The sequence below is a fragment of the Synchiropus splendidus genome, chromosome 18 (genome assembly GCF_027744825.2).
Source record: "Synchiropus splendidus isolate RoL2022-P1 chromosome 18, RoL_Sspl_1.0, whole genome shotgun sequence".
NCBI classification, from domain to species: Eukaryota; Metazoa; Chordata; class Actinopteri; order Syngnathiformes; family Callionymidae; genus Synchiropus; species Synchiropus splendidus.
This window is the reverse complement of record NC_071351.1, coordinates 8,849,813-8,867,387: the sequence shown is the minus strand read 5'-3', so window position 1 is coordinate 8,867,387 and position 17,575 is coordinate 8,849,813. Positions and strand designations below refer to the sequence as shown.

Sequence of the window (17,575 nt, the reverse complement as noted above, 5' to 3'; positions counted from 1 at the left end):
CCAGAAGGTTCTGAAGACCCACAGAAGCAACTCGACTCCTCACTGAGCTTCGAGAAGCAGCCGCAGCGCTCCAGAATGTTCCTGCCAGTCTTCCTTCCTCGGCCGGTGATTGGCTGTTGGGACGAATGACGTAGTAAAGCAGGTGGGGGCTCCAATGTTTCCGGAAACTGGAATCCTCTATTTAAGTCTTGGACCAAAGTCGGTGCTGTCAACTCACTCGACTCGAGCAGTTCTCAAGAACTACCGCGCAACGACAAGACTCGACAGACCGCTTCTTTCGGTCCACTTCAGAAGGACAGAGGACGAACTACTGGAGGTAAATACGGATTTTCAACCTACATCAGTTACTGCGCCATTGAATTAATATAGATTTTACGTCCATGCTGCAACTCGGAGACAAAAATACGCGTTATTATGAAAAACGACAACGTTCCCAATGTTTACAAACAGAAGCTTCTCGAAACTTCCGGGTCTACCATGACGTCTGTTCCTTCAGCCGTAAAGTGTAGAATAGATGCGCAGATGCCTTTTTAAACGAGATATTTTTGAAGGATTTGTCAACATTTACATTTAATCATATGTACATCGGCAGTTGCCTGTTTGTCAAGTCTATTTTTGCACATCTGTTTTCCTCTAGTTCTGTTTCAAATCTGCTCACCTTCGACTGAAGTGGTTAAAAAGGTATTTACGATTCTAACAGGAAAACAAAGGCACCACCAAGATGTCTTCAGCTAAAGGACTTTCTATCGGCATCGACCTGGGCACCACATACTCCTGTGTGGGAGTTTTCCAGAACGGGAAGGTGGAGATCATCGCCAACGACCAGGGCAACAGGACCACACCCAGCTACGTGGCCTTCACCGACACAGAGAGGCTGATCGGAGATGCTGCCAAGAACCAGGTGGCCTTGAACCCCACCAACACCATCTTCGATGCCAAGAGACTCATCGGAAGGAAGTTTGAGGACTCCATTGTCCAGGCTGACATGAAGCTGTGGCCCTTCAAGGTGGTCAGTGACGGTGGGAAACCCAAAATGCAGGTGGAATACAAAGGCGAAATGAAGACCTTCTCCCCAGAGGAGATCTCCTCCATGGTCCTGGTGAAGATGAAGGAGATAGCCGAGGCCTACCTCGGGCAAAAGGTGTCCAACGCCGTCATCACAGTTCCTGCCTACTTCAACGACTCGCAGCGACAAGCCACCAAAGATGCTGGCGTGATCTCTGGACTGAACGTTCTGAGGATCATCAACGAGCCCACGGCAGCGGCCATCGCCTACGGCCTGGATAAGAGCAAGAGAGGAGAGCACAACGTCCTCATCTTCGACCTGGGGGGAGGCACCTTTGACGTCTCCATCCTGACCATCGAGGACGGCATCTTTGAGGTGAAGGCCACCGCGGGCGACACGCACCTGGGAGGAGAGGACTTTGACAACCGCATGGTCAACCACTTTGTGGAGGAGTTCAAGAGGAAGCACAAGAAGGACATCAGCAACAACAAGAGGGCGCTGAGGAGGCTGAGGACTGCCTGTGAGAGAGCCAAGAGGACGCTGTCCTCCAGCACCCAGGCCAGCCTGGAGATCGACTCTCTGTTCGAGGGCATCGACTTCTACACCTCCATCACCAGGGCTCGCTTTGAGGAGCTCAACTCCGAGCTCTTCAGAGGGACCCTGGAGCCCGTGGAAAAGGCTCTGAGAGACGCCAAGCTGGACAAGTCCAGCATCCATGACATCGTCCTGGTTGGCGGCTCCACCAGGATCCCCAAGATCCAGAAGCTCCTGCAGGACTTCTTCAACGGCAAAGAACTGAACAAGAGCATCAACCCGGACGAAGCGGTGGCTTACGGCGCAGCGGTGCAGGCCGCCATCCTCATGGGCGACACCTCAGAGAACGTCCAGGACCTGCTCCTGCTGGATGTGGCTCCCCTGTCTCTGGGGATCGAGACGGCGGGCGGAGTCATGACGCCGCTGATCAAGCGTAATACCACCATCCCCACCAAGCAGACTCAGACCTTCACCACCTACTCTGACAACCAGCCGGGCGTCTTGATTCAGGTATATGAGGGCGAGCGAGCCATGACCAAGGACAACAACCTGCTGGGCAAGTTTGAGCTCTCTGGGATCCCACCTGCACCCAGAGGGGTTCCCCAGGTGGAGGTGACCTTTGACATTGACGCCAACGGCATCCTCAACGTGTCTGCCGTGGACAAAAGCACCGGCAAGGAGAACAAAATCACCATCACCAACGACAAGGGCCGCCTCAGCAAAGAGGAGATCGAGCGGATGGTGCAGGATGCTGAGAAGTACAAGGCCGAGGACGAGCAGCAGAGGGAGAAGGTGGCAGCCAAGAACTCTCTGGAGTCCTACGCCTTCAACATGAAGAGCAGCGTGGAGGACGAGAACGTCAAAGGGAAGATCTCTGAGGAGGACAAGAAGAAGATCGTTGACAAGTGCAAGCAGACCATTTCCTGGCTGGAGAACAACCAGCTTGCCGAGAAAGACGAGTATGAACATCAGCAGAAGGAGCTGGAGAAGGTCTGCAGCCCCATCATCAGCCAGCTGTACCAGGGAGGCGGAGCTCCGCAAGGCAGCGGCTCTCAGAGCGCAGGAGGCTCCAGAGGCCCCACCATTGAGGAGGTGGACTGAAACAGGGACTGGAGCTCCATGATCCTCCCTCCACTTCTGAACATGAGAACTTGACAAACATTTCTGCTGCTCTCTCACGATGCTATTGTTAATGCTGCAAGTGAAATGTCATGTGATAATAAACGTGTAATCTAATGTTGTTACTGTGATCAACAACATGAGAAGCTGTTTTATATTTGTATTTATATATTTGACTCCATGACCTGACTTGTTATAATAAAATGGTTAAATATATATTTGGTTTTTTATCCTTTTTTATTGAAACCTAATACAGATTCTGAAATCCTGGTTGTGTGCTCAGCAGAGCACCTCCAGTCCAGCCAGGGCAACAGCTGAGACTCCAACCATCCTGCAGCAGAACACCCCGAGTATTGACCTTAGCAACCGCCAGTCAAAACTGCGTGATGACCAGTGAAACACAATACCCGATGACTCTCATGAGGGGAGTTTTTTATTCACGTCCAGCCTTGTTACGAAACATGAATTCAGGAGGAGGAAAAGCGCCAGGAGTCAATATTCTCTTTCATAAATCAGCAGCTCCACAAGTGTTCGAAGAAGGACAAATCCCCTGCCTGGGTTAAATTTAGTCTTTTGTCCCGAGGGCAGGGATGCTGGTGTGTAAGAGCAGAGCTTGGTGGGATCACATTCTCACCGGGTCACCCTGGTCTGTCCATCCCCGCTGACATTATGAGGAGTGAGGTCACCGTGTGAGCAGGTGGTCGCTCTGATCACAGTAAAGACAGACGCATTTAAATATATTCTGGATGTTTATGGAAGAGAAAGAGTCATGAAGCAGCGTGAAACTCATGTTCGACATCAGAAAATAAAAGTTCCACTCTTGAATTCCTAGTGAGGAACAAACGCGCTTCGTAAGTGAAGTTTTTACCGATGACCGATATTAGAACCTATTCGGACGATATTCACTAAAGATGCGCTCACTGACTCTTAATGCTCAAAACCTTTTACGGTCAAATTTCTGCCACGGATTAAACAGGGAACTGGAGGAGCCAGCTGTCATCCTGAGCCCAGACTCGACAGTTCTCTTGTGATTGATGACGTCACCGAACTGGTTTAAAAATGTGAAGATGAAAAATAAGAGCGATTCTATCCGGAAAAATGAGAGGAAACCTCACACGTTGGCTTCATTCTAGTGAATGTGAAGTGGTGAAAACATTTATCACTGACTGCGCATGTCAGGAGGGTGACCTTTATAAGTGAAATATCACCATATGAATCCTTTAAATGACTTGTTTTATACTAAAGGACACTTTAATAATCAGTTTAAACTCCATCCGCCGCTCGGAGATTCAACCGTGTCATGTATGTGTTCACGTTTTAAACTGAAAACTACTAATAAAATTTCCCCAGTTGAAGGCGCCACATCTCTCCACTAAGTTCCTCCTCCATCCCGGCAGGAGCAGAAACAACTGGAAGCTTCGACTCTCTCCTCCGTCAGCCGCTATTATTACCAGCGGAGTCACGGTCCAGGGGGGCGGGGCCGCGATGCTTCCAGAAACCCGGGCGTTTCTACATAAGTGGCGGATCACAGTCGGTCCAGACAAGAGGTTCTGAAGAGCCGTCGCTTCCAGAGCAACACGCGACACAGCAGAGGATAAAACTCGACAACAGAACAAGCGCTGCTGAAGGTGAGACTCATTTTTCAACATCATCGGCCTTTATTAAAGCAATATATAATTAATGTAGAGTTGACACAATTATTATTGTTTTAAAAAATAGCGAAACTATAATAAAATTTAGTCTGATTTTTTTTGTAAAAGCTGCGCAACACGGAGCGTCTGTGAAATCCGGGTCACCGGCGACACAGCTATTACCGTAAACAGCCGCATATATGCGCACGCGCTTTATTTCGTTATGCAACGATTATCTTGGTATTTGGTTCTTTTTGGGCGAAATTACTTTTTGATTCTCACAGTGTTTTCATCTCTAGCCTATAAAATTAATTCATAAATGAACAGGCTTGTGGACCACTAGTTCTGAACGTACAAAAATCACTCTGATCATGTGGTTTATAAAGTTATTTCACGATTCCTCCAGGAAAACAAAGGCACCACCAAGATGTCTTCAGCTAAAGGACTTTCTATCGGCATCGACCTGGGCACCACATACTCCTGTGTGGGAGTTTTCCAGAACGGGAAGGTGGAGATCATCGCCAACGACCAGGGCAACAGGACCACGCCCAGCTACGTGGCCTTCACCGACACAGAGAGGCTGATCGGAGATGCTGCCAAGAACCAGGTGGCCTTGAACCCCACCAACACCATCTTCGATGCCAAGAGACTCATCGGAAGGAAGTTTGAGGACTCCGTTGTCCAGGCTGACATGAAACTGTGGCCCTTCAAGGTGGTCAGTGACGGTGGGAAACCCAAAGTGCAGGTGGAATACAAAGGCGAGATGAAGACCTTCTCTCCAGAGGAGATCTCCTCCATGGTCCTGGTGAAGATGAAGGAGATAGCCGAGGCCTACCTCGGGCAAAAGGTGTCCAACGCCGTCATCACAGTTCCCGCCTACTTCAACGACTCGCAGAGACAAGCCACCAAAGATGCCGGCGTGATCTCTGGACTGAACGTTCTGAGGATCATCAACGAGCCCACGGCAGCGGCCATCGCCTACGGCCTGGATAAGAGCAAGAGAGGAGAGCACAACGTCCTCATCTTCGACCTGGGGGGAGGCACCTTTGACGTCTCCATCCTGACCATCGAGGACGGCATCTTTGAGGTGAAGGCCACTGCGGGCGACACGCACTTGGGAGGAGAGGACTTTGACAACCGCATGGTCAACCACTTTGTGGAGGAGTTCAAGAGGAAGCACAAGAAGGACATCAGCAACAACAAGAGGGCGCTGAGGAGGCTGAGGACTGCCTGTGAGAGAGCCAAGAGGACGCTGTCCTCCAGCACCCAGGCCAGCCTGGAGATCGACTCTCTGTTCGAGGGCATCGACTTCTACACCTCCATCACCAGGGCTCGCTTTGAGGAGCTCAACTCCGAGCTCTTCAGAGGGACCCTGGAGCCTGTGGAAAAGGCTCTGAGAGACGCCAAGCTGGACAAGTCCAGCATCCATGACATCGTCCTGGTTGGCGGCTCCACCAGGATCCCCAAGATCCAGAAGCTCCTGCAGGACTTCTTCAACGGCAAAGAACTGAACAAGAGCATCAACCCGGACGAAGCGGTGGCTTACGGCGCAGCGGTGCAGGCCGCCATCCTCATGGGCGACACCTCAGAGAACGTCCAGGACCTGCTCCTGCTGGATGTGGCTCCCTTGTCTCTGGGGATCGAGACGGCGGGCGGAGTCATGACGCCGCTGATCAAGCGTAATACCACCATCCCCACCAAGCAGACTCAGACCTTCACCACCTACTCTGACAACCAGCCGGGCGTCTTGATTCAGGTATATGAGGGCGAGCGAGCCATGACCAAGGACAACAACCTGCTGGGCAAGTTTGAGCTCTCTGGGATCCCACCTGCACCCAGAGGGGTTCCCCAGGTGGAGGTGACCTTCGACATTGACGCCAACGGCATCCTCAACGTGTCTGCCGTGGACAAAAGCACCGGCAAGGAGAACAAAATCACCATCACCAACGACAAGGGCCGCCTCAGCAAAGAGGAGATCGAGCGGATGGTGCAGGACGCTGAGAAGTACAAGGCCGAGGACGAGCAGCAGAGGGAGAAGGTGGCAGCCAAGAACTCTCTGGAGTCCTACGCCTTCAATATGAAGAGCAGCGTGGAGGACGAGAATGTCAAAGGGAAGATCTCTGAGGAGGACAAGAAGAAGATCGTTGACAAGTGCAAGCAGACCATTTCCTGGCTGGAGAACAACCAGCTGGCCGAGAAAGACGAGTATGAACATCAGCAGAAGGAGCTGGAGAAGGTCTGCAGCCCCATCATCAGCCAGCTGTACCAGGGAGGCGGAGCTCCGCAAGGCAGCGGCTCTCAGAGCGCAGGAGGCTCCAGAGGCCCCACCATTGAGGAGGTGGACTGAAACAGAGACTGCAGCCGCATGATCCTCCCTCCACTTGCTGGAAGTGCAATGTCATGGGATAATAAACGTGTCATAAAAAGTTATTGTTATCAAAAACATTAAAACTTACTTGTGATGTCATTTGCTGATTTGTTCCATTAAAACTGTTAAATGTATTTTGGTTTATGAATCCTTTCCCATGTAAGACCTACTTCAAGTATTAAATAATATAATAATGTAATGTAAACATTTTCTGGTGAATATGTTCAAACAGTTCGCAGGTGACATGCTTTCTATCTTCGCACCGTCCTCAGCTGCTGCCTGGAATTAATATTTCAAAGATTTATTCGTCACATGAGAAACTCTCAAGTGAACTAGCTGGACTACTGACTTGGTGAAAAAGGAATATCATTGTAATTTAAACAATATTCAATACTCTAAACAGAAGAATAATTATATAAATTAAATAAGCTAAGTGTGCAGGTATCATGACTTCTTCTGGAGGTGCTCACCCCTCTTCACCAGGCTCTGACCAGGTTCTTCTCCTGGTTCCTTTTATTTTAAACCAGCCAATGAGAACCTCCCACATTTTCCCTTCATTTCTGGTTCCTGCCACCTGGAACTTCAAATCCCAGCCATTCAGAGACTGAAGTACTTCTTCAGTCGTGAACTTGTGAAAATATTTTTGTCGCCATTGAAGACCATTATTTTAAATACCAGCTGAAAACGAATCGAGATCTGACCTGTCTACCTTCTATCCTACAATTTAAAGTCTTGTTATATGCTGTAAAATGAATAAACTGCAGTTTCATTTGTTGGATGAAAATGTTAATTTACAGCAAATAGCATATGAAAATCACAAATTGTTATTTAAGTGGTGAGATAATGGGTGGTAAAATCGTCAATATGTGAACAAGATATATGCAAAATAATATAAAATAATGTAGTTTTACCAAATGAGCACGAGGCGGCGCCATGTGTTCATAGTAATCGCAACAACCTGTTGCGCCACTGACGCTCAGATTGTGTGCGTTAAAAATCCACGTCAAAAATCCATTTTCTTTCTGATATCAGCGTGGTGACTGGCTTTTTGTTTCTGCTGCGCTTCATTCATGCGCCGTCACACTTGAATCTCGGTCTCAATGGTCAAAACACAGTCCCCGACTGTGGTTTCTCGGTGAAAGAAAACGCGCTCTTCTCTTCTCTTCTCTTGTCTAATTGGAGAGGGCGTGGCCCTGCGGCGGTCCCGGCACTCACACGGTTAAAACCCCGGGAGCTTGTTGTTGAACTCGCCATCCTCCGCGAGGCGTTCAGGGGCGACGCGAGGGTTGAAGAGGAGCAACATCTGGAGCCCGACAGCCAGCTGTTGATCTCCCGCGTGTTGCTATGGAAAGTTGCTGCGCGCTCGCGGTTCGGGGGTAGGCGCTCTGGTACCGACCCATTCCAGCGGGAGGATGTTCGCTGTTTACTGATCTCTGGATGTCAGCGGGTCCTGCTTCTCAATGATCAGCTCGGTGTGCGTCTCCTCCTACCGGGGACGCAAGTCCGGCAACAAACCGCCGTCCAAATCATGCCTGAAGGAGGAGATGATCCGGGGCGAGGACTCGGACAAGATCGTCATCAACGTGGGGGGCACGCGGCACGAAACTTACAAGAGCACCCTGAAGACCCTGCCGGGCACGCGCCTGGCCTGGCTGGCCGCCCCGGACCCGCAGGTCAGCTCCGACTCGGACAAAGCTCCTCCCGCCGAGTTCTTCTTCGACAGGCACCCGGGCATCTTCGCCTACGTGCTCAACTACTACCGCACCGGGAAGCTGCACTGCCCGGCTGACGTCTGCGGACCCTTGTTCGAGGAGGAGCTGGCCTTTTGGGGGATCGACGAGACGGACGTGGAGCCCTGCTGCTGGATGACCTACCGCCAGCACCGCGACGCGGAGGAGGCCCTGGAGACGTTCGAGCCCCCGGAACCGGAGGACACGGACGACGACCGGGAGATGCCCAGGAGGTTCGGCATCGAGGACCGTCCAGCTCGGCCCAGAGGGTGCCGGGAAGTCTGGCAGCCCAGGATTTGGGCCCTGTTCGATGACCCCTACTCATCCAAAGCGGCGAGGGTGAGTCACTTGCAGCGCTGCTGGCAACAGGTGCTCAGCCCGGCACTTCAGAGAAACATCACTATAGCAAGACGCCCACCTGCCACGGAAAGTGCAAAAGAAAACAGAAAACTAGTGTTTAATTTCAACCACATTCTGTGAGAGATTTGCACTAAAAAAAAAAAAAAAGAATCACATTGACTTGAAGATAGAAAGATAAAAAAAAAGTGTTTTTCGAGATTATATTATATATATATTATATATGTATTTACTTTTTAGTTTTTATGGCTAATTCATGTTAAAGTATTATTTAGTAAAGATGACAGATGACCTGCAAACCCTTTTTTACACTCCGGAAAACAGGGTGGAAAAAAGAGAGAAATCCCCCCAAACCAAAACCAAAATAATAAAAGGAATTTTTTGTTTTTGCCGATAAGCTTCTGCCCTCCCAGCAGCCTCCACATGTATTGATCAAATGTTTCAGTTCAGCTTATAGATCCACATCCCGAACTTTTAACACGATAATGGCTTCTCCTTCTTCTTCTCACGTGTGTGCTGATTATGAATTCATAACAGCTCGGGATGGACGCCTAATGCGCGCTGGCCATTTCCTCTCATATGTTCCTGCATGTTTGTTCTGGATCTGAAAGGATGCTGAGTGCCAGACTCACGTTACCTTTATGGCCTTTGGGTTTTCAGAGCTCTTTTCATGTAATGTGATTGGAGGGAGCCAGAAGGATGTGAAACACCGACACACAGCCAGAGACAACTTGGTTTTCCTCTCGCAGTTTATATGAAAAATAAATCGATTCCTCCTGATTGGAAATATTTGATCAGCATCTGCGTCCAGGCGACTTGAATCCGAGCGACAAATGTAATTTCCCCGCTCTATTCATGAGCTTATTAAATTACACCTCTGCTCTCCGTGGAACGCTTTTGTCACTTCACACCGAACCCTGGTGTTTGTTTGCGGCGAGAATTCATGAGAAAGGAGGATGTTATCTGACAGGTTTCTGAGTGGGCAGCGAGAGGGAGAGCGCAAATCTCCCTTTTCATTTTGAGCTACAGAACATAAAGAGTGGCAAAAGGAGTCGCAGACCACTAACTAAAGCGAACTCTTTAGCTCGACAAATGGTGTCAGGAGTGGTGTCGACTGTGTTCAGTCTGAATAATTGATGGTATGAAGGTCAGCAAATTTCCCTGCTTCTGCTCTGTGAGGTTGAAAGTCTGACTCAGAAGACTTTAGTTTCTATACATAATCCGACAGATTTACATCGCCGGCTGTGGACCTGTCTCTCAGGGCTGCTCTTGATCGATGTGAGAAAACCATATCCTGTGTTCAACACCCGCAGAGAAAGGTGTCAAGTACATGAATATTGAGAAGAGGGACACGCTCATTACCACCCAGTGTCAATCAGAAACTTCATTAAATGCACCACCTGCGTCATGAATCATCAACTTCTCATGAAAACACGTGGTTTTCCGCAGGTTCATAGTGAATATGCGCCATTCAAGAGCACCGATCTTTTGTGTTGAGTAGAGCAGCTGGTGTGTTTAAGAGAAACACTGAGCTGGGGGCAACTCACGCCGCAATTGCATTAGTGGTCATAATGTAAAGGCTCGCGACAAAAGAAGGCGTGAATTGCAAAGCAACTGTTCTCCCAAACACAGATCCGACTCACAGCTGGTATTTGATTTGGGATAAGAGAGCAGAATCCCACGTAATTCCTGAGCCTCACGTGGGAAACGGAGCTCAGCCTGCTTTACGTGGGAGAGGCAGCTTCGATTGTTTATTACCGTTAACAACTTTCAGGTCATTAACGTGCTGGTCATGAATTATAGACGGCAGGAGACTTAATGAAGATGGTAGAAAGTAATCTGTCCTCACTCCGGAAGCCACACGCGGGAATTTAACACTGTCACGGAGCTGGAATGAAATGTCTTTGCGGAATTTCCAAATCAATCGGGGTGTGACTGGAGTTTTTCACATTACACAATATACAAAAAACACAACACACAACACAGTCATGTGATGAGCCAGAATATCCAGAAAGAAAATGCTCTGGCCGATGGTGCTGTGTGGCATTTCATTAACGTCTGTTTCCAGTCTTTCCTAAACAGACTTGTGCGACCCATTGCGTAACCCGGTGCGAGCCCAGACGTCAGCATGGAAGCAACCATGATAAACACCACGCTCAGTGTTTAAAGATTCTGGCTGTAAACACCATGCCTGCTCCTAAACAACCTCCTCTGATAGCAGAGAGCCTCAGCAGGAACGACCACCTGCTTACTCCAAATTGACGGAGAATATTTGACCTCAAGCTACTTGTTTAAACGTGAGCGGCGTTGTGTTGAGGCGAGCCCACGCTGCTCTCGCTGATACCCAGGTCTGTTTAGTAGCCAGATAAACTGTTTTTAAACAGAGCAAACAAAACACTGCTGAGGCTCACCATCACGTCTGGATACTTTGATCTGTAAAGCAACTCATTTCACCCAAATATTTTGTGTGTATTTTACTGCTTTTCATTCCGACAATTGTAAATACAGTGGTACCTTGGTTCGCGACCACAATCCGTTCCAGATGGTCGTTCGAGAAGTGATTTGTTCGAAATCGGAATCAATTTTTCAACGAAATTATGCGTTCCAAGCCTTAAAATAGGCTTTTGTAGGAGTGAATGTAGAGTGTCTGCTGCAGGTGCGCTGTTCCTCTATGTGTGTGGCCGCTGCATGTGGGAGGGGTTGCCGAGTGAGTGACGTCTCTCCAGAAGTGAAGAGGTGCCCGGTGCGTGTCCAGCTCTGAATGTGCGCTTCTGTGCAGTTTGGCTGTGACAAAGTCATAAACCAAGTCACGCTCTGTCCCAGACTCGCCTCATCCCTGTCCCAGCTCCAGCCCACAACAGGACATCAAACCCTGGCGTGAGCGCTCCAGCCTCGGAGGAGAACGAGCACCTCCCCTGTGACACTCCACCACAGTCCAGTGCGGATACAGGAAAGGTTCTACACCTCAATATGAAGAAGAAACAGTCAGTAAATGTAGCTAACGGGACACGTCTGCATACAGAGGCTGCGTTCTACACAATAACAAAGCGCGTCGTGAGTCAGCTGATCGGTCCGCACACGTGGTTTTTCCGGCTTTTTTTGGAGGCATGCGAGTTCTGGATTTTCGTTCAAAATACGAAGCAAAAAAATCTCGAAATTTTTGTTCGAACTCCGATTTGTTTACCACTGTAGTGCCAAACTGTACATGTTGGGTCCTTTATTCACTCATTCATCTCACAAAGTTGTCCAACAACAGAAGCACCAACCTCCATTGACATTCATATGAAAGATCGGTTTGTTTGTGAAGAGCAATTTAAAGTTTTAAACTTAAAAGTCTCACGCTTCAGAATTTTCACCAATCGCTCAATGAGATGAAACTAGCTGCCTCCCACTGTCGCTCAACTCTCAAAATTCCAGTTTGGCTAAAAATGAGCGCTTCATTGCGAAACAAATGTGTTTTTAGCTAGTCAGCTATTTCAGCTTCAGCTTTTTACTGTCTGCTTCCACATTCATCTTGCCGACTCAGCGAACCTTTCACCTGTGGTGATCCTCATAGATGCAAAAGACGACAGTCATTTTGGGTGTTCAGACTGCCACCCGCTGTCCCACCAGAGCTCCTCCTCCCGATGCCATGTTCATGATGAAGAGATCTGGAATTGAGCAATAATTTCCCCCGAACCACTGCAGACAAACAATAACAACAGCTTATGATTGCAACAATAAATTGTGTCTTGGCAGGTCATAAGATGGGCTTATTAAAGGTAGCCAGCTCGGGGGGGGGGTCGCACTGACACTGGAGTCCAGCGACAGTCAACAGGGAGGTGCAGTTTGAGATGCCAGAGAAGTTTTCCAGCCTCTAACTTTAGCAATGAATCGATTAAACCTTGGAGAAACCCTCAGAAAGAAGTGAATTCAAATGAACACAAAGGCTGTTCTGATGGCAGAATTAAAAGGAGGGCCACAGAAGCGTCCCTTGAAAGGGGCCCTTGACACAGCTGAAACAAAAGACGTCCCTGTTGCCTTAAAATGTCATTTCTGGCTGTTGATTTTCCAGTGAGAGACTTCAGCATGAGCTCAGCGTGGTGTTGTTGGGAGATGCCGTCTCCACGCAACAGCTGAAAGCCTCCCTCTCCAGAGCGTCCCCCAAGTGCTTCTCTGCAGAGAGAAAACAGCGAGCCAGCTGGGTGGACAAAAAGACGGCCGCGTTTTGTTGTGTTGGCGGTGATTGTGAGGTTACCTGGAGCGGCCGGCGAATCACAAAACCCTGCGCTGTAACACAAACTGAGGTGCAGGGAAAGAGAAAGCCCAGGTACATATTTATCCAGCTGGAAGATCGGTCGTGTCGGAGCGGCATTACAATTTGTTCTGGCTTCTGTAAACAAAGATGGCGGCGGAGGCACAATGTAGAGACAAACAGTGCAGCATGTCGTGGCTCAGGTGAATCATTGTCACCAGTGGAAGCAGGAGTGGAGAGCGTTTTCCTGCTTCCAGAGTTCATGGAAGGATGGCAGACAGCGCTGGTTAAACTTTTTCCTCAGTTCTGTAACTTGATGTTTGGGTCCTGGTGATCTGATCTGGACGGCGTCTGTCCTCCTGCAGGGTGTCGCTCTGGCCTCCCTCTTCTTCATCCTGGTCTCCATCACCACCTTCTGCCTGGAGACGCACCAAGCCTTCAACGAGCTGCAGAACCGGACCGAGCTGGTGACGGTGGGCAACGTGACGCGCGAGGAGGAGAGGATGGAGATGGTGACCAAACCCATCCTCACCCTGGTGGAGGGAATCTGCGTGATCTGGTTCACCTTTGAGTTCCTGGTGCGGATCGTCTCCTGCCCGGACAAGCTGGTCTTCGTCAAGAACACGCTGAACATCATTGACTTTGTGGCTATCCTGCCCTTCTACCTGGAGATGGGCCTGAGCGGCCTCTCCTCCAAGGCCGCCAGCGACGTGCTGGGTTTCCTGCGCGTGGTCCGCTTCGTTCGGATTCTCCGGATCTTTAAGCTGACCCGCCACTTTGTGGGGCTGCGGGTGTTGGGCCACACCCTGCGGGCCAGCGTCAACGAATTCCTCCTGCTGATCATCTTCCTGGCGCTCGGCGTGCTGATCTTTGCCACCATGATTTACTACGCCGAGAGAATCGGCGCCCGACCCGACGACCCGACCGCATCCAATCACACGCACTTCAAGAACATTCCGATCAGCTTCTGGTGGGCTGTGGTCACCATGACGACGCTGGGCTACGGAGACATGTACCCCCAGACCTGGCTGGGGATGATGGTGGGGGCGCTGTGTGCGCTGGCCGGCGTCCTCACCATCGCCATGCCGGTGCCTGTCATCGTCAATAACTTTGGGATGTACTACTCACTGGCCATGGCCAAACAGAAGCTGCCCAAGAAGAAGAAGAAGCACAACCCCAACCCGGACACCACGACTGACTCCGCCTCTTTTGGGAACTCCAACTCACACCGAGACAGCACGCAGAGCGACACGTGTCCCCTGGCTGGGGAGGAGAGCGCCACCAGGAACCGCTCCGGTTAGTATGGAACTCATCTCACCGCCAAGGTTCGGCATTTACGCCGCTCTCTTCCTTCTGTTCCAGACTCCAAACAGAACGGAGATGCCAACGTGGCCCTCTCCGAGGCGGAGGGCTGCGCTCTGACCCAGCCGCTGTCCCCCAACGACAAGTGGACCCTGCGATGCTCGCGAGGCCGAGACAGAACCAAGAAGGAGGCCACCTGCTTCCTCCTGACCCCTGGAGACGCCAGCATCAGCACCGGTAGGCGCACAACAAACCAACGCCGCGGTCTTTAACCTGTTCGCGCTTCTCCTCCTGCAGGACTCACAACAGAATCGATAGCCGAGCCGAGCCGCACTAATTGCGTCGTCTATCTGTCTGCAAGCTGCGAGGAAAAAAAGGGTGAATAATAGCTTTTCATAGAGCGCGCTGACAGATGTAGCCGCTAACCCTCCCTGGAATTAAAACATCTCTCAGGCCTCTCTCAGTGCCCTCACTGGGAGAAAATGGATCCATGTGTTGAGCTAACTCCAACCACTTCCTGGTGGCCGTCGAGGTGTTTTCTGATCGGCACTTTGCTTTCCCAACAAAAGCTGATTACGACGTCACTCTTGGAGGAAAAACACACAAATGGGGCACTTACTCAGCTCCGATGCCCCCGCTAGTCCTCTCAGACAATTACAGGGGAAACGTATGCTGAAAGCCTATAGCAGCGTTTTTCAACCGGGGTGTGCCGTGAGAAAATGAGCCAATTTCACCTCATGTGTCCGGAGATAGAGGTGGTGATATCATGCCATTAAATGGTGACAGTTAGAAAGTGTTGAGGAGCAACCAAGGTGAGGAGATCACATGGATTCACTGGCATTCTTTCTCTCCACTCTACTGTAGAGCTACAGTGTGTTGATGCGCTGATCTGTCCGTCAGTCAAAGCAGCGCTGATGTGGTGCGCGGCGCTCCTCTTCCAACACACTCACAGCCAAGAAGCCGCTCACGTGTGCAACTTCCTGCTGTTTTTAAACCTGATGCGCCCCTTATTTTACCACACACTTTCACCACAGAACAATGTTGGGCTCGGATGCGCTCCAAAAAGTAAAGATAGAAAGAAAAATAGTTTTTATGAAGCAAGTTCAGGCAAATAATGCTAAAGATTTGTCTGGAAACTCAAAACTACAATAAAATCATGCAAAAGAGAAGTGATAAAATTCAAACAGTTATTTAAAGCAAGTAAATAAATAAATAAATCATGATATATTTTGCCATATTGCCCGCCCCTTTCTGGACACATTTGAAACAAATACGTTTTCTGCCATTTATTTCTACAATTAGCCTGGCAAAATAACAACCAAGTGTCAGTAGCTACAGTTTTTCACTAGTGAATAGAGATTTTCCATAGGATTTTAAGCACAAGTGCGCTTTGGCCGAGGTTCCTTTGGTGGTGTGCCCCGGGATTATCTCAATGAACCAAGGGTGCCGTGGCTAGAAAAAGGTTGAAAAACATTGCCTTAAAAAATGTGGCGCGCCACGACGGATATATAAAGGCTCTCTCACAGCCGAGGATTTCTGTGAGGCTTCTGCCATCGTAATTTGGGTAAATGAGTCTCTCCAGCTCTGAGCCCTGAGGGGAAGGTGTCTGGCCGCGTGTGGCGAGTCGTGGGTGATACTCTGCCGGTGGTACAGCAGGAAACAGGCAGCTGGCCGTAAGATGCGCCGATAGATATCAGTGACAGGAAATGGTTTGCAGCCCCTCAAGAAAAAGCCTCAGACATGATTATGGCTGTCACAGTCACTGGGAGAAAATGCTTCACTGTCCAGTCCAACTGTTTCCGATGAGGGCAGCCGACATGTGGAGGGAATGGGCTTCCAGAGATCCAACTGGCTGCTTATTCCCAAGTGAACCTTCCCCAGGATTGTTGCTAATAGGATTCCATTAACATGCGGGGTGGTCGACGCGTCCTGCTGGAGACAAATGGAAGGCGAATTTATTGCATTTCAGGGAGGCAGAGGAGGACTGTTCTCACGTGGCAGTCGGGAAAAAAAAATCATATTATCAGCGTCACGAAACAGGAACGAATGTCAGTGTCTGATGCTGTTTGGTCTGTGTGTGTTGACGCAGAGAGCTGCACCGACATCCTTGCTGCCTCCGGGAACTACGCTCAGCCGGAGGTCACCTCTCTGACCTGACCCCCCGGCCACGGAAAAGAGCACCGACTTGTCCGACTGTTTGTGGAGTCCACGGGAAATGGAAGACGTTTTTTATCCATGTAACATCAGCCAGGTTTAGATTTAGCATGTGTAGCATGTGCAGCGCTATACGCCGTCGCCCCGCCGACATTCCTTTCTCCCTGTGCCACCAGAACCTGACCCTAAATTGCTTCTCATTTTAAAGTTATACCAAATCATTTACACTGTTTTAACACATAGCAAAGACTAACTGATTTAATAGCTGTTTTGTTCAATGCTAAAGCTCAACATTTTACATTCTACTGACCAACATGGTGCACAGACTGTTGCATGTCCTTTGTACATTCAGGCAGAAAAGTCTTTTGTCCGTCAATGAGATTAGTCGCCGATTCGCTATGACGACGAGAAACACAAGTCTGTCGGTGTCACGTGTGCCTGCTGGTGAGTACGGGAGTGAACCCTCGTGCTGTCACGATTGGTGTCCCGACACATTTGTGCAAGGTTGTGTCAACAGAGAGGCGGACGAGTGGTTTCTCTCAGTCGTGTTACCGTCGTGGCCTTACTCAGTTGCAGAGTTAAGAGAGCGTCACCTGTCCGTCTCATGGATGGTGGTGAACCAAAGAGACTTCAATGTTCGTCTCAACATCATGTGTGTGTTATCTTCACTTGAAGCAGCTGCTTAGATTGAGTCTGTTTTGGCTGGTCTCAGAGTGAATGAGTGAATATGTACAAACTGCTATTCTCAAATCTGAGAATGTAAGAATGTGTCTTACATTATATTTCCAACTTTATACTCCTTAATAAAATAAATATACATTCCGAAGGGGGATCTCTGAGCCCTGACTCTCAAATCAGCAACGTTTTTGTCAACACTGAAATGTCTCTGATCTCATTTCAAGCCATCGATAAAAAACAAAACCCACTTGATGTTGTGAACTAGATGTGTAGAAGCACAGTGGTGGATGTAGCACTCTCTTCTCTGACTTAAAAAACGAATATTTATAGAGCTTAATTCAGTTTGTTACTGGAAAAATGCAAATCTAAGTGTTTTGTTTTTAATCCCATGTGTGTATCCGAGAGGTCTGATGGAAGTAAGTCTAATAAACTCATGCTCCAACCCTGTGTTGCTCCGTGCTT

At 49.3% G+C, this 17,575-nt stretch overlaps 3 protein-coding genes across 4 annotated transcripts; all 3 read left to right on the top strand.

The window, feature by feature from the left end:
* The first annotated feature begins 125 nt into the window (after window positions 1-125).
* Window positions 126-2,860, top strand: LOC128750048 (heat shock 70 kDa protein-like). Of its 2 annotated transcripts, none has more exons than XM_053850185.1 (2): window positions 126-316; window positions 701-2,860. In XM_053850185.1, exons 1-2 carry the CDS (start codon window positions 155-157, stop codon window positions 2,639-2,641), a joined length of 2,103 nt encoding a protein of 700 aa, XP_053706160.1. In that variant the 5' UTR covers window positions 126-154; the 3' UTR covers window positions 2,642-2,860. The 2 variants fall into 2 exon arrangements, with proteins under 2 accessions (XP_053706160.1, XP_053706161.1); XM_053850186.1 differs by having other exon boundaries at window positions 233-316; window positions 638-2,860.
* Window positions 2,861-4,110: 1,250 nt separating this feature from the next.
* hspa1b (heat shock protein family A (Hsp70) member 1B) lies at window positions 4,111-6,866 on the top strand. Its single transcript, XM_053848203.1, has 2 exons — window positions 4,111-4,287; window positions 4,697-6,866. The coding sequence occupies exon 2, from the start codon at window positions 4,718-4,720 to the stop codon at window positions 6,635-6,637; it is 1,920 nt and encodes a 639-aa protein (XP_053704178.1). The 5' UTR covers window positions 4,111-4,287; window positions 4,697-4,717; the 3' UTR covers window positions 6,638-6,866.
* A 1,060-nt stretch (window positions 6,867-7,926) lies between these two features.
* Window positions 7,927-17,544, top strand: kcnc4 (potassium voltage-gated channel, Shaw-related subfamily, member 4). The gene is made up of 4 exons (XM_053849100.1): window positions 7,927-8,727; window positions 13,345-14,275; window positions 14,342-14,518; window positions 16,371-17,544. The coding sequence occupies exons 1-4, from the start codon at window positions 8,119-8,121 to the stop codon at window positions 16,436-16,438; spliced, it is 1,785 nt and encodes a 594-aa protein (XP_053705075.1). The 5' UTR covers window positions 7,927-8,118; the 3' UTR covers window positions 16,439-17,544.
* The last annotated feature ends 31 nt before the right edge of the window (window positions 17,545-17,575 follow it).

Excerpts from the sequence above, each read along its gene's own strand:
- LOC128750048 (XM_053850185.1), top strand. The coding sequence starts at position 155 with ATGTTTCCGGAAACTGGAATCCTCTATTTAAGTCTTGGACCAAAGTCG. Across the intron at positions 317-700 it reads CAGAGGACGAACTACTGGAG|GAAAACAAAGGCACCACCAA; the intron begins GTAAATACGGAT and ends CGATTCTAACAG.
- hspa1b (XM_053848203.1), top strand. The coding sequence starts at position 4,718 with ATGTCTTCAGCTAAAGGACTTTCTATCGGCATCGACCTGGGCACCACA.
- kcnc4 (XM_053849100.1), top strand. The coding sequence starts at position 8,119 with ATGATCAGCTCGGTGTGCGTCTCCTCCTACCGGGGACGCAAGTCCGGC. Across the intron at positions 14,276-14,341 it reads CGCCACCAGGAACCGCTCCG|ACTCCAAACAGAACGGAGAT; the intron begins GTTAGTATGGAA and ends CTTCTGTTCCAG. Across the intron at positions 14,519-16,370 it reads AGACGCCAGCATCAGCACCG|AGAGCTGCACCGACATCCTT; the intron begins GTAGGCGCACAA and ends GTGTTGACGCAG.